Source organism: Medicago truncatula, chromosome 3 (genome assembly GCF_003473485.1).
Source record: "Medicago truncatula cultivar Jemalong A17 chromosome 3, MtrunA17r5.0-ANR, whole genome shotgun sequence".
Classification (NCBI taxonomy): Eukaryota; Viridiplantae; Streptophyta; class Magnoliopsida; order Fabales; family Fabaceae; genus Medicago; species Medicago truncatula.
In genome coordinates, this window is record NC_053044.1 from 548,339 (window position 1) to 565,543 (window position 17,205).

The 17,205-nt window shown below is 31.7% G+C and overlaps 1 protein-coding gene across 1 annotated transcript; it reads right to left on the minus strand.

Moving 5' to 3' along the window:
* Positions 1-11,663: 11,663 nt before the first annotated feature.
* Positions 11,664-14,843, minus strand: LOC120579670 (uncharacterized). Its single transcript, XM_039832323.1, has 2 exons — positions 14,318-14,843; positions 11,664-12,903 (listed from the first exon to the last, which is right to left on the minus strand). Exons 1-2 carry the CDS (start codon positions 14,841-14,843, stop codon positions 11,837-11,839), a joined length of 1,593 nt encoding a protein of 530 aa, XP_039688257.1. The 3' UTR covers positions 11,664-11,836.
* Between the last annotated feature and the right edge of the window lie 2,362 nt (positions 14,844-17,205).

Here is a 17,205-nt window from a genome sequence, read left to right on the forward strand (position 1 = left end):
TCTCAGGAAATTCCACAAGAAATGCGTAAAATTTACTATTAGAGTTATTTGATATTTATCAACCATATACTAATTTAAATTACACCATTTACAATTTCTTAAGCCAAACCCTACGAGCGCGGCGACAATAATAAATTAGGTAGGAGATAATTTCTTAATTCATATTTCAAATCAATGTTTTAAATCATCGATTGCATTTTTATTCCATTGGTTTATGAACTTGATCTTGTTGTCGAGTTATAGAGTATGAAAACAGGAAAAGTGGTAGTTACCTTAGGATTTGCCTGTCATAGTAGCATTATCCGCACCAAAATCCTTAGGTATTCTTGCGCATATTCATTCTCAAGAAACTCTGCATGAAATGCGCTTCTCGTAGTGAATGTTCTCATAATCTTCCAAATTTTATAATCTCGGAGAGGGATAAAATTGTATACTTGAAGATTTTAAGAATGTAGGAGATAATAAATTTTCTTTTGAATAATGTCGTTAACAAAATATAAGTTTGGACCAAACTTATATTTTCTTTTGAATATTGTCAAACCGTTAAATATCCTATTCAAAATGTACTCGTGAGCTTAGTTCAGTTGGTATCGACAATGCATAATATATGCAAAGGTACGGAATTCGAACCCCGGCCACCACCAAAAAAAAATATCCTTGTCAAAATGAAAGTTTCAATATAATATAATTTCTGCTTGTTATTTGTTATTCTTAAGTTCTTAAATAAATAAAAAAATGAATTATCATCAAAAGTTTACTCTATGGTTTAAACTATGTATATAACAATGTGTTTTATTAATTGAAACCATTTGTACTTTATGAACTTCTAGTTGTCACAAATAATTAAAACGTGTATTCCATTAGTGGAGCTTCTATTTCCCCTTCCACAATGCCTTCAGAAATATACTTCCAAACATTTTCTTTGTTTATAGAAAATATGGAGGGAGAAAGTAGTTCCCTTCCATCAATACAAAATATAATAAATAACAATCTTCTAACAAAAGTTATATAGTAGGTCCAAGGTCCAAACACAAATAGTAAGTTACACAATGTACATTAAGCATGCTACTAATTAAACTAGAAAATAATCAACCTCATAGTGTAGATGTTTAAAACACCAATCCAACAAGTATGGTCTTTTTCTAGCAGAGATTCGATGTCGGTCTTGCCTAATGTATTTTGGCAGTTTGTTGACATCCCCTAAACATACTGTGCATTTAATAGATGAAAGATTGATGGCATACAAAGAGTTTCTTTCAAAACCCCACCTTTCAGGGTTTGTCAATGCATAGAAGTATTCACTAGAAGCATATAATAATGCAATGTCACCCAAAGTTTCCAAGTTGACAAAATTCTTGATTGAGAAGTCGATCTTGTACACATTTAATATTTCTTGAGATGTAATATGAATCACTAAAAGTTGTCCATCACAACTAACCAACCTTAGGTGTGAGGTAGATGTTAAATCGGGCATACTCTTCAGTTCTAAAAATTTTATATTTGTGGAATTCAAGTCGAGTACACCTATGTTGGCCTTGTCAGTGACAACATATATAGTATTCTGCAAAACAACAAAGTCAACAACCTTCAATGGATTTCCCTTTGTTGAATAGGTAGCCCAACCAAAATTTCGAGATTGGTAGACATGCAAACTGCCAGAACTTTTACATAAAGCCACTAAGATAAACTCCTCTATGCCTTTGCCAAAAGCAAGTAAGACATGGTAAGCAAAAGTAGAAAATTTTACTTTAAAGGATGATGTATTGATTTCCATCTTTCTTCTTGTAAATAGATTCATTAGCATAAATGAATTATTATGCGTTGTCATGATCAAATATCCACTAGAAGACCCACAATAGGCTAAGCGCCAAAAGTGATTGATTACCTTCGAGTGATAAACTTTTCGGTCAGGTAAGCTGATGAAGGAAAAATATTTCTCATAATGGGAAGACTTTTGAACAAGTAATGGTTCTTCAGATGCCAAGAAATTTCTCCAATAAAATTTATGAAATTCCCTCCAATTCTTGCACACACCAGCAAATTCAAAGAGGTCGTCAAAATCAAGTTTTCTAGAAATCATATCAAGCAAATCCCAAGGAACTAACAAATTATCAGCTACCTTCTTCTTTTTTGACCCTACGTATCACAACAATGACAATGTAAAGTGATATTTATAAGCATAAACTTTTTTTCATATTTCAGAAAGATATGTTGTTTTATCGTTCATCTTGTATTATCATAGAAAACAAGGAGACAAAAAATATTTATTTCCACATTATTAACGGACAAAAATGGAGATCCACATAAAATATAATTATGTACTATCCTCTTTTTTTAATGTCAGTAGTTTATTTTTCCATTTCGGTGATCATGCCCCTTATAGAAAATGAACAATAGATATTCATTTTTATCCTCTAATGAAAATTAACATTCTACCAGAAATAAAGCTTCCTGATATGAGACAGCAACAGAAAAGAAGAAGGTGCATATCCATTTTTTAATTGAAAAATACAAAGAAGCTTGATATAATTGGTTTTGGCAAATGGACATGCGGCTAACGATCCTAAAATCAAGGAAGCTTGGAATGTGCATATAAAGAGGAAAATGATGATCGATAATGGGTATGAAGAAAATTGATGAAGTCTCTCCTCTCTCCCTTTTGGACTTGGTCTTCTTCTATCTTTTCCTTTCTCTTTTATCTACTAAGGACACCAAATCTAATTGGGTTGTCATATACAAATTTTATATTTCATTCAATAATTAATTTGCAATCATCCATTTCTTAGAATGAAACCAGCACTTAAAACTTTGTTCGATTGAAGAAGATGGAATTGAGATTCTGGGTTTCTATGGTTTTGAGAGAGAAAAGATATATGAGTAAAAGACTTGTGTAATTTCATTGAATGAATTGTCATATATTTACAACACATGAGTGAGTATATATACAACTGGACGTTGTAACAAACTCCTCTAAAAAACTAACTACCTTTGTTAACACGCTAACCAAGGTTTATTACTAGACTCTGCTTCTGAAGACATCAGAAGTTGCATATCAGAAGCTGTACTTCAGAAGCTCCACTTCAGAAGCTAAAACTAACTATACTGAATTACTAAACCAATAGTTACATTGTCAATTGTGGGAACTCTTACTGACAATTCGATTATTGACTAGGATATTTTATCTGTTTTAATGTAGAGTTATTCTATTTAGTTTCCTATTATTAATAAGATTGGGATAATAGAATTATAAATTTCAAACTCTTAGAATTTCATGATTTAGTTACATCCCATATCATTATTGTTTGGGATAAAATTATCAAATGATTACTTTTACAAAACTTCGAAGTTTTAGGAGCAGCTTTGTCAAGAATGAGTCTGCTTCTTGCTTTCACTATAGACTCTATTAAGAACGACGCACCTTCTTTCTTTCACAATTTAGTTCTTCAATTATTCAATCTTAGACTTACATATTAAATCAGTTTCTATCAGTTTGTTACATGAAATAATTCTATGATCAGTTTAGTTCTTCAACAATGCTATTAGAACAACAGACCTAGTTAAAAAGAAAAAAAAAACTACAAAAATGCAAACAAAGAACACACAAGATTTGATCAAGGAGTTTGCCAATTATTCCTAAGTCTCTGAGTGCATAGTGAATGCACCTTTCTATTATTCACTTTTAGAGTTACAAATTACAACTTGTGTTTAAATATTACAGTCCAGCTTACTGGAGTACCCGTGTAAACCTTGAGTGACCTATCTGCTTATCAATAATTTATGAACCGAACCCAGCAAATGCGAAATGTCACAATTGATATCTTTAATCGTACAAAACACCATTGGATTAGTCCCTAAATTAGTACTATTACACTCAATATAAATAAATAAGTTTATGGCAGAATATAGCACAAAACTGCATAAATAAATATATTAAAATTTATCAAGATATGACGACTACTAACCAGTGTCAAGCTGAGGTCGAAGTGTGTTTCCATATGTCTTAGGCAAGAAGTTGTTGAATCCCAAAATTAAATCTGTATGCCCTTTAAACAAATCCTTGACTCTTTCCGCGACACCACTTGTATCAATTCTACAAGCCTTGAAATCCTTCATAAGTTTTAAAAACTCGGCATACTTTTTTCTATTCTTACCTAGAAACGTATCTTTTACTTTTTTGAGAAACGATAATGCATCTTTAATCTCTAATCGACGACTTTCGTCATTATCATGATCCGATGGAAGTTTGATTTCATATTCAGTTGTCACGAAGGTGTTGAATCTCAAAATTAAATCTTCATGGCCTTTAAACAACTCATACACTCTTAATTTGACAACCCTAGTATCAATATTTTCACCCTTGAAATCCAATACAATTTGTGCAAAAGATTCATACTTTTCCATACTCTTTTGTTTTACTGCTGCGAATAACGCTAATGCATCACCACGGGTGCGCTTCTTCATGATGCAGGGAATTATTATTAAGAAGATAAGAATAATTCAGTTTAATTCAAAACAAAACTGAAAAATAAAATACATGAAAAGAATATTGCAGTGAGGGAGAAGAGAATAAAGCAAATACTATTAGGATTTCAAAGCTAATTTGACTTGAGTTCGGGTAGAGCTGAGGTTAGGGTTTCAAAGCTTATTTGACTTGAGTTCGGGTTTATCACCGAAGCCAACAAATCTATATAGGCCTCAAACAAAATTTGGAAACGAGACCTTTTAAAATTAAAAATTAAAAACAAACTTTGAGGCTTTTTCAAGCTAAATAGTCTTTTATAATATTATTATTACTATTAATGGAACTAGCGAAAAGATAATGTTTGAAAATTATGAAGGATATATTTTTATGAAATTTTAGTTTTGATTGAAATTAAAAATATAAATGTTTTTTGGTTTCAAATTATAACAAATCAAACTAACTATGCTTATCTATTTCAATGAAACAAAAAATTATAATCTAATTTTTTTTTAATGACACCAACAACAATTTTTGTTATAGAAAAAATTGTTGTTTAAGGATATAATTGGGATAATGAAAGAGTAAATATAAATAAACTTTTTCGTTCGTTACACCTTTTAAATGATAAAGGAAAAAATTGGACATTTGTGTTTGTTACACTTTTATTTTAATATTTAAATTTATTTTTATCTATGTGTTACATGTGTTATTTTTATTGAAATTGAGAGTATTTTTGAAAAGAAAAAAGTAAGGCCAAAAGTGCTAAAAGGGGTGGTTTTCTTTATATATAGTAAAGATAACAATAAGATCTAAACAAATATTTCTCTCTCTTCCCTTATCTAAACCCTAGTCGTCACAATTTTTCTTCTTCTAGATCTATCAAAGACGGGTGACTTACGTTCATTTTTTACTCAAAATCACCCCTCCGAATTATTTTTCTGTGCTTTAATTAAATAAGTGATTTTCACATATTTTTTCATTTTTCATTTGTTTGTTCTTTAGCCTTTGTCGTCTAGCATGACTCTGTTTATTTTGATTTCTCGTCTTTGTGCGGTGTGTTTTTTATTTCTCATCTTTGTACGATATTTATTTGATTCAAGTTGAAATGAAAGATTAGCTATTATCAATTGCAGATTCAATCAATGGTTTTTGCATCGACAACGTTGTAGATCCAAAAACATGATAATTTTAGTAGCTTGAATATCGTCATATATGTAGACATAGGTATTATGATGATTTATACTATCAACCTATGAGCTTATTCACAGATTTATCCTTTTTGTTTTCAACGACTTTGAATTTTTTTTTAAAAGAAGAGACTTTGAATTTTTATTGTATCGATATACTTTATCAACTTGAATGAATAGATATCATTTACTTTTATCAAAAAACAATTAATATTAATTAAATGCCCTTAAAAAAATTAGGCTAAAGTGCACTTTTTCCCCTCTAACTCTCAAAAACTTGCAATTTTGACCTCCTATGTACAAAAACTACAATTTTGGCCCCCTAAGATTTAGCCTATTTGCATCTTTGGTCCATTTGGCCAATTTTGACTAAGTGTACGCTGATTTGGCATGCCACATGTGTAATTAACCATTTTTAAAAAATAAAAATGTAACCTATTAAATTGTTGAATTAAAAAAATGAAAAAGGAAAAGCACGTGAGAGAATTTGTGTTCCTCATTGCACAGGTTTTCATATGAACCAAACAAAATTCTCCTTCAATTCTTCAGCATCCTTTCCAGCCACCCACAGTTGTGATTTTGGCCACCCTTTGACAAATCAAATACATATTATTCATCTTCTCTTCATTCTCTATGTCCTCCTAAAATTGATTTTTACATCTGAGACATTTTTTAAGTTTCAAAACCGCCACATTGTGTTAGATCTTGATCACCACAAAAGGTTTTTCACCAAACCACCACCATATATGTCCTCTCCTTCATATCCCCTACAAAAACCACAACAAAATTCATGATTGGATGACCTTGCTCCGATGACCACCGCACCGGAAAGCATCACCACCGCGTCGAATAGAGTGAATACATATATTCCACCATCAGAGGTTAAAGGTGATAAAAGCAAGTCCGTGTTGTTTGATGCGTGTAGGCTTTGCCAAATCGCTGCGGTCTTTAGAAACGGTGGAGAATTGGTCTAATGTAATGATGTAATAATGAAATTTGGTTAGTAGTTTGTCGCATATGCAAAACCTGGTTGTGTAAGACACTTTAAAATCATGAACAATTGATTACCTTGCTCTCCTCTCTAATGTCCGATCCATGGAGGTCTTCATGTGCAGTATTGTATGGGTTATGGTGATGGTTTCAAATGGGTTTCTCATGTCTTTTAAGTTTGTTTATGTAATGATGAATTGGAAGTCTTGTTGGTAGAAATTACTTTTCAAGAAGAAAAAAAAGGAACACAAAATTTTTGTAATAATTTGTTTTTGAAAGAAAAAAATTTAGATTTTTTTGAAGATGATGAAGATTGATGAAGGTTGAATGAAGTTGTTAAGATGAAGGAGATCAATGATGTTGCTGGGTTTTTGTGGAACCACATGTGCCTCACCTTTTTCCTTTCCTTTTTATTTGTTTTTTCATTTTTTTAATTCAACAATTTAAAATCTGACATTTTTATTTTTTAAAATGGTTAATTACACATGTGGCATGCCAAATAAGCGTTGACCAAGTCAAAATTGGTCAAAATTATTAGGGCTAAATCTTAGGGGGTGAAAATTATAGTTTTAATACTTAAGGGACCAAAATTGCAAGTTTTTGAAAGTTAGGGGTGGAAAAGTACACTTTAGCCAAAAAATTATTATTTAAACTAAATAGTAAACTTAATGCCTAAAGAAATGTGAAGTTCAAGACAGCTTCCTTGCTTGCCACCACTTTGGACCAGCCCTGTACATAATAGCACGCCTATCAGAATATTTACAATTCTGATAAAAAAAAGTTATCATGTTGGCAGCTAATATTAGGCTATGAAACTATTTACCAACTCAACCAACCATAATTGATTAATTTTCTTATTTGTATTAAAAAAAAAAAATAACTTTTTATGGAAACTAGCAAATGAATTATCTTTGAGGTGTGTTATTTGAACAACCAATTGAATGACAACGTTTGTGACAACCACTAATTTACAAAGGAAAGTAGATAATGACGCGGAAACCAAAGCAATAGAGAGAGAAAGTAAAAAAATAATGTGAGTGTGAGAGATAAAGTTGTCACATAGGTTGTCACAAAATGGTTGTCAAAATATCATTTCTCATTATCTTTTGCACGGGCTGATTGTTGAAACGTGGGTTACGCATCAAAGCACAATTGCAATGTTTTTTAGGGATCATCAAAGCACATTTGCAATATTATTTGCATTGAGAAATAAAAATAATAATAATGATAAAAATAGTTTGTTTTTAAATGAAAAAAATAGTTAAATAGTTCTTATTAATTTTTTTTTTAACAGTGAAAATTATTAATAACTAAATCTCTGTACAAGATACACAGAGATTGGCAACACAGAAACTGCATATCAAAAGGCGTCATATACAGATAGAACACCTAAAAAAAAATACATAGACACCGTACATCATAAACACCAATAAAGACACAACTTCACTTAAGGCTATCACCAACACACACCAATAAAAAACAAAACCTCCAAACCCAAAGCCAACACCAAAACCCAGCTAAAACGCCAGAAACCAGCATAAACAGAATAATAACCAGCGAACTGTCGAATCAAATCACTAAGGCACTCCTCTACTCTTGAACCACTAGAGAATCTGCCCAAAAACTTGAAACTAGACAATAACTTCCTACCTCGAAGCAAAAGCGATTGGTCCACCATTATTGAGATGACAAATTGCTAAGTTAGTGAAAAGGTTGAATAGTCATGCAAACCAAACCAGCTTAAAAACAAACCAAAATCGAACCAGCCAAATAAAGCCACAAACCAACACGAAAACCACCCAAAATCAGCACAAGTAAACATCGACGAAGATGGACTTAGACCTGAGGTCACCACAAAACAGTTCGTGGAAACAATAAATCAGTATTGTGAACCACTAAAATGTTGAAGAAAGAAGCCAACAACAACATAACTCCCCGCATTAGCACGACTCCAACATCACTATAAACAGCACCACCACTCCAACATCACCAACCAAAACTTCTCCCTGCACAAAAATTCTCATGTTCCCTCTTAATACTCACGCACAACACCTCCCATATAGCCTCAAAAACATATAGATTCCACAACACTTCCCATATAGCCTCCAAAACACCACAAGCCCAACACCAATCGAAACAAAATTAAATGTTCCGTTACACCAAAACGAGATGTGGAAGCTAACCTCAAGAGTGGAAACAACCCAGAATAAACCAAAACCAGCAAAAACGACCCCGGGTCTGGCGAGCCAGATCACCTAACTAGAAACCACAGACGACGGAAACACACCAGTAAACAGCAAAGAACCATTGTGGACAAAACACAATCGGGATCTTCCAAAACAGGTTCTCAACATTTAACAGCCGTGTAAACCCGTTTTCAGTGGTTGGACACCATTCGACCATCTCTTTGAACCTAGATGGCAAGAACGAAGACTAGGACAATGCTCGTGTATCAGTCTTCAACATGGTTACACGTTGAGGTGTTATGGGAGTATATATGGACCATATCCTCCATTATTCTTGAACTATGGTGGTGCGGAGGTCCATAGCCACTCATCACACCACGCAGAAATCGCTACATCTTAGTAAGAAGGTTTAGACAAAATGAAGAGGGCTGGGAAATTTACTTAGAGAGCACAGATGATAGGTTGTTAGTCTTGTTTGTTGACAGAGATATTTCTTATTAAATATTATAAAGTGGTAAACTAAAAATTTGTCAAAATATTACAAATATTAAAGATTTCATTATTGATAAAGATGACGTTTGATGACAGTCAGTCATTCACTATTTTTAGAGTCTTTTTCATGATATTTTGAGTTCACAAACAAGTTTAAACAGCAAAGAAAACAAGAAAAATAGAAGATTTTGAAGAAAGCAAAATCGTGTCACGATTGTTGAAAACGTGTCACGATTTGGAGCACAGAATGAAGTTCATTCGACATTGGTTAAAACGTGTTACGATGGTTATTTCGTGACACGATTTTAGGGACATATGGCACAAGGAAAGAAATGAAAGCAAGAGAAAATGATCAAAAAGATCGCAAAACGGAAGGTGCAAAAAGAAGAAACAATTGGGCTTTGACCAAAAATTCTTGATGTTGACCCAAGAGAATAGAAAACTATCATGCGGCCAATTAGAAAAGGGAGGAGGAGGTCACTTTGGCATATAAATATAAGAAGCAGCTCCACAAGCAAAAGGAAGTTGGAGATGAGGATTCACATGACGGCACATAAAATTCACGTTTTGTGAATTGAAAACATTCACGCATCACGAGAAGGGAAGAAGGCATATGGATAGGGAAAAACTCATAATCAATAGCGATTGAAAGAATTGAGGAGCAACGTAGAAAACGACGAAACTCTAACGGTTTATTTTATTTACTATATTTTTTATGTATTTAACCATGTCTTTTGCTGTGAAACTCTATTTATTGTGAATGACAATCTAGTTTTTATTCAATTCAATTGTTCTTAATGCTTTTTATATCCTGATCAAATATAAACATGATTTAGTGAGAATGAATTACTACTGACCATAGCTTTCTACTTAGACATAATTGAATTGTTTAAATAAACAGGTTTAGTCTAGCAATGGATATTCGTTTGTTAGTGATATTAGGTTAACGTTCTTAAAACATTCAAAGATTATTAGACCACCTAAGGAATTAGGGGCTGTAGTTTGAGAAGAGGGTCCTAACTCAAGGGATTGATTAGGACTATTTTGTTAACTATCGTGGAACTAGAAAATCATTTATAAGAATAGGTGTAGTATACCAATTAGGGAAACATATATGATTCGAAAGACCTAATCTCATCTCTCTCTTATACTTTCCAAAACTATCTTTATATTCTGTTTATTTAATTTTATGCAAACCAAAACTACTGCCTCGGGCATTAAAATAATTTACACATCCTAAATATTAACCTTATTGCTAAATTGAGATTAACACAGTCCTCGTGGGAACGATATTTTTACTACTTCGATAGTATTTAGTATACTTGCTAAAATATCTATCAACGTTAACGATTATATTCTAAGTGACATTTGAGCTTAAAGCTCCTTATATTTTCTCCCAATGTTAACCTAAGGGGGTGTATTGGATTAGCATTTTTAAGGAAATTTTTGCTTAAAAAAGTCTCGAAGATTTTAAAAGACTTTGTGGATTTAATGACTTTCATGATTTTAAAAGACTATCAAGATTTACAAATTGGATTTCAATGGATTTCCATCAAAATCCAATTTATTAAATAATCCTTCGAAATTTGAATGATTTTGAATACCACAAGACTTTTTTTAAATGATGAAAAATCTTGATTGAATACCTCAAGACTTTTTAAATACCACAAGACTTTTTTTAAATTACAAAGAGTTTTGATTGAATACCACAAGGCTTTTTCATAATTAAAAAATCTTTTAAAATCTCTTAGAACCCTAATCCAATACATCCCTTAAATGTGTCTGATTTTCTAATCTTGGTGCAGTATGTCGACATGTCCAAAACATAGATTCCAACAAAGAAAAGGGATATAAGTTTGGTTAGGTGGATGGGGAGGAAGAATTGAGGAGTGGAGTAGTAAAAGTGATCTTAAGTTTGACTTACACATCCGGCTAACACCAATTAACAATTAAACTAATAACATTGACAGTTAAAAAATCAAATACATCAAAGCAGTTTTTTTCCAGACAACTGTATGAGAAATATGAGAAATAACAATATTCAATATGAGAAATAACAATATTCTAACAAATTCAAATTAAAGTATAATTTAAGAAATTATCACTGTTAGTAATAAAAACTGAAATTATCACTGTTAGTAATTTAACAAATTCAAATTAAAGTATAATTTGAAGCAATGAACCTAATTTATGGTGGCAACAATTCAATATGTTCAGCATGTGGTGTAAGATAGGTATATTTTTGATTCCTATGAACCAAATCATAAGGAGAACAACAAATCTTAAATGAAATGCAGAAGGAGAAAAAATAGGAAATGTTAAACTTTATGCTTTCAAAACAAAACATAACCACAAAAGATGGTACAGTCGTTTAACGATATCAGCATCCATTTCAAAACCATACACCATGACATGTTTTTCAGTCTAGTCAAATTATTGGAAGCAAAAAAAAAAAGGGAAACACAAAGAACATGTTCCAAATACAACAATCACAAGCTACACTGTCTACAATAACCATGTTACTCATCTAGAGAATAATCCACCTCATATTGTTGATGTTTAAAGCACCAATCCAGCAAGTAGGCATTTTCCTTTGGAGGAACTCGAAATCTATCATGCTTAATGTATTTTGGCAGTTTGTTATCATCCCCTAAACACACTTTACATGTTGTGGATGAAAGATTGATGGCATACAAAGAGTTGCTTTCAAAACCCCACCTTCTCGGGTTGCTCAACGCATTGAAGTATTCCCCGGAAGCATAAAATAATGCAATGTCACCCAAAGTTTCCAGCTTGATATAATTCATGGTTGAGAAGTCTATCTTGTATACATTCAATATTTCCTCGGAAGCAATATGAATCACTAAAAGTTGTCCATCACAACTAACCATCCTGAGGAGTGAAGTAGATGTTACATCGGGTGTACTCTTCAGTTCTAAATATTTTATATTTGTGGAATTCAAGTCAAGTACACCTATGTTGGCCTTGTCAGTGACAACGTATATAGTATGATGCAAAACAACAAAGTCAACAACCTTCCATGGACTTTCCATTGTTGAATATGTAACCCAACCCAAATTTCGAGACTGATAGACATACAAACTGCCAGATCTTTTACATGAAGCGACTAAGACAAATTTCTCCATGCCTTTGCCAAAAGCAAGTAACACATGGTAAGCTAAATAAGAAGAATTGACTTTAAAGGTTGATGTATTGATTACCTTCTTTCTTCTTGTAAATGGATTCAATAGCAGAAAAGAATTATTGTCCCCTGTCATGATCAAATATCCGCTAGAACAGCCAGAATAAGCAACCTGCCAGAATTGATTGATCGTCTTGGAGTGATAAACTTTTCGGTCAGCTATGCTGATGAAGGAAAATGATTTCTTATCATGGGAAGACTTTTGAATAAGTAATGGTTCTGGTGATGCCAAAAACTTTTTCCAATAAGTTTTTTGAAATTCCCTCCAATTCTTGCACACACCAGCGAATTGAAAGAGGTCATCGAAATCTAGATCTCTGGAAATGACATCAAGTATATCCCAAGAAATTTGACAACCATCTTCTATGTTATTCATTGCTTCCTCTGTGTATCACAGCAATGACAATATTAGGGGGTTCAAAAACATAAGCTTATTTCATATTTCCGAAAGATATGTTTTTTTTATTGTTCATCTTATATACTATCATTAAAAATAAGAAGATAAAGAAATATTTATTTCCAATTATTCCCAAACAAAAATGGACACCAACATATTAATACAATTATGTACTATCCTTGGTTTTTTAATGTGAGTAGTTTATTAATTATCCCATTTTCGTGATCATGTCAATGTATAGCAATTGAAACATTAGATAGCCATTTTCACCCTCACATGGAAATTAACATTCTAACTGAAAGCATAAAATATTAATTAACATTCTATCAAGAATGACCCGTCTTCCCTCCAGAATAGGTCGAAAGAAATATTTTCACGGTGAAATTACAACTTGTTTTTATTCTAGAACTAGAGACAGCAAGGGAGAAATTGGAGATATGAGTGTCAAATGAATCCTAAGGTTGATATATACATGTAATATGATAAATTTTTTGATTGCAGGTTTACAAAATATTTTCTGGATGCAAGGAGCTTATGCGATATTTTCTGAACTGCAAACCCCTACTTTTAATTCTCCAAAGATATAGCCTTCATCTGTTTGATAAATGAAAATATTTCTATTCTATCATCAACGTATACAACAAAAAATAGAAATACAAAAACGCAAATAAAGAACACCTGAGATTTCATCACAAAGTTTGGCCAATTGTGTGCCTATGTCTCTGACTGCAAAATTGATACTTTACAATTCTATTATTAAATTTCACTCTTAGGGTTAAAGATTACAATTTTTGTTTAAATTAATACTATAGCAAATTTACAAGATTTCCCCTAAGGCAATTTCTATGGTACACTCAATAAAATTGAGTGTACCGGTACACCCATATATGTTAAATGAATAGTTTAATAAGTCATTTTTTTTTAGAAAAAATATATTTTCTATTGGTTACAATTATAATAATTATATTTTATTTCTCAAAAATGTCGGCAAATCAAAATTCAAATTTTTTTAATTTTTAATACCCATAATAGTGAATATTGATTATTTTTTTGGATAAAATGTTAAAAAATTAGTATGATTCTTATAAATGATGAAATGACGTTTTTTCTTATAAAATAATATTTTCTAAAATATAAAAGTTGATAAATATCTCTTTATTACATAAAAATGATCGATAACTTATTGATTTATGAAATAAGTGTAGCAAACTTAATCCCTTAATCTTATACTCACTTCTCTCAATACAATAACTATGGACCATCTTTCAGAGAAAAAAAAACTATGGACCAATTTATTGACACTTTATATAGCTAGATAACTAAGTTTGTGGTAGATTATAACAAAAAACTGCATAAATAAAAATAAATAAAAAAATAAATAAATAATGGTATGCTACTAACCGGTGTCAAGCTGAACTAGAGGTGTGATTCGATATTTCTTTGCCAAGAAGGCATTGAATCCCAAAATTAAATCGGTATGCCCTTGAAACAGCTCATTCCCTCTTGCCGCGGTAACACTTATATCAATTCTTCCAATCTTGAAATCCTTAACAATTTCTAAAAACTCATGATACTTTTCCTCATTCTTACCATCAAACATATCTTTTACTTTCTCGAGAAATGCTGATGCATCTTTTGTCTCTAACATACGACCTTCTTGTTGATCAACATGGTCGTCGTCACGGTCTAATGGAAGTTTGATTTCATATTCAGCTGGCAAGAAGATGTTGAATTTCGAAATTAAATCTTCATGGCCGTCCAACAACTCGTACACTCTTAATTTGACATCCCTAGCATCAATTCTTTCAGCCTTGAAATCCTTCATAATTTGTAGAAAAGATCCATATTTTTCCCTTTTCTCATATCCAAACCTACGTTTTACTGCTGCGAGTAACGATAATGCATCACCAACAGAGAGCTTCTTCATCTTGAAGGGAATTATTATTAATAAAATAAGAAAAAATTAGTTTAATTCAAAACAAACTGAAAAATAAAATACATGAAAAGAAGATTATAGAAGGAAGAGAAGGAGAAGCATACCGTTGTATCTGCGGCGACAGAGCTGAAATGAGGGTTTCGAAGTTTAATTGACTTGAGTCGGGTTCATCACCGAGCCGGCCCAACAAATCTAGAGGCCTTAAACAAAATTTGGAAATGAGGCCCTTTAAAAATCAACAACAAAATTAGAGACTTTTTCAAGATAATTTTTTTTTTATAATATTAAACACACAAATAAATTATAAATACTATCAAAAGATTGATTATTTTTTTTAATAACGAGAATTGAACTAAAAGATATATTTACATATCATCCACCAATTATGCCATGACACAACGAGAATTGAACCCACGACAATGTGGTTTAGCCAACCATCATTGACATTATTTACGGTTTCATTAATTTTTTAGTAAACTAATTAATTAGTAAAATTTATACCATGTGGTCCACAAATTCTAGCATAACTAACAAAAATGTTGAAATTCATCGGTCAACGCACTATGTAAGGTTCAAACTTCCGCTCATGTACTTGTGTGTGTAGCCAACATTAGCCAACCATAAAAAAAAAGTATATTGTATCATAAGGAAATGTAAAGCTCAAGGAGGTTGCCTTACCACTAATACAGATTAAATTATACACCAAAGAAGTTAGAAGTTAAACCACATCTATGATACTACTTACCATCTGAACCCACTTTAATTGGCTAATTAATCAAATCAATTTCAGTTTTTGTTCCCAAAAACTCAACTTGATTATTTTTTGTTATGGGAATAATCAATTTGATTATAAATGCACCAAAGTCATAAGCAATCAACATACTGACAAAAATATTGTGCCAAAAAATACAAACAACAACAAACCTGTATAACAAATAAACAGTAGCTTCTTCTTCATTTGGTCGAGCAAAGAACCAAGTGTCTTTTGCTTTGTCCCTGATTCTAGTTTCTTCTGTATGAATGTTTTTTCTTTATTTTGTTTAATAAAAAGAACAAAGAAATTGAAGAGGAAGATTCTTAAAAGGTAAAGTAAATTCACTCCTTTTTGCATGCAGTAACAAAGTGGTGATAGTTATGACTTGTATCATAAACAATACACGCGTTTTGTCTAGAGCAATCCTATATCTCTAGAAAAATAACACCAAGAATTCTTCAAGAATAAAGAATGATATTTTTTATATCCTAAATAAATATGTAGTTTTTTACTAACTATATATTTTTTTTTTGTCCTTGTGACTTAACTCGGTTGGTTGGGACAATGCATAAAATATGCAAGGTCTGGTGTTCAAACCTCGTCCACTACGAAAAAAACTATTTTTTTTTTGTTAAGCCTTCGATTTCCCGAGAAAAAGAGCTTTGACAGAGTTTGATTCCTATATAGAATAAATTTTGGACAAAAGCCCACACATATAGGGTTAAAACGGGCGCTGACACTAACTTAGCGTCAGACTAGCATCTGGGTCAGACGAGGTTAAAAATATTTAAGCTAATATTTAGCGTCGGCTTATGTGCAAATATAGCGTCGGTCAATCCAAGTTTAAGACCGACACTAAGTTGAGTTAATAAATCCAACATCCAAAAAGTCAAGCAAATCATGTAGAATCAGCAAAACCGACTCTAACTAATCATTTAGAATCGTGCTGACTAACGCTAAAGTCAATTTCATATTAGTCAACCAAATCGTATATAGTCGGTCTCACCGATGCTAAAAATATTCATTTAGTCGGTCTGGCCGATGTAACTTCCCAAATTTTATTCCAAGCTGTTATTTAAAAATATTCATTCTTTATAAAAATAAGTCTATATTTTTTTTTATTTACTATTAGAAGAACACTAATAGAGAATATATCTATAAGAGAACTATTAAATTAAACTAATAGAAAATTATCCTTTAAAATTGATTATTTTTTAACTGAAGAAATCTACATCTGTGTTTTCTAATTAATTGACTAGAAAATATAAAAAACTTCAAAGATAGTTTAAATTACAACTACAATTCAATAAAACTCTTTTTTTTTTCTTTTTCTTTGAAAATCCCAAATTTGTCCCGCACAAGATTCATCACACATCAAGCTTCATATTTCATCTTTGGTACCTAAAGCATTTTATCAATGTAAGGGTCAATTTCCGGTTTCACGTGGAATCATCTAAACTCAGAAAAATGCCATAGATTAATTATAAAAATACTCATCACTAAAAAGGGTTAGAAATTTCCAAAAGAATTAAGTACACAAAAACTATTTTGTAAAAGTTTATCCATGAAGTGTGATGTAGTATTTTTCTATCAATATAA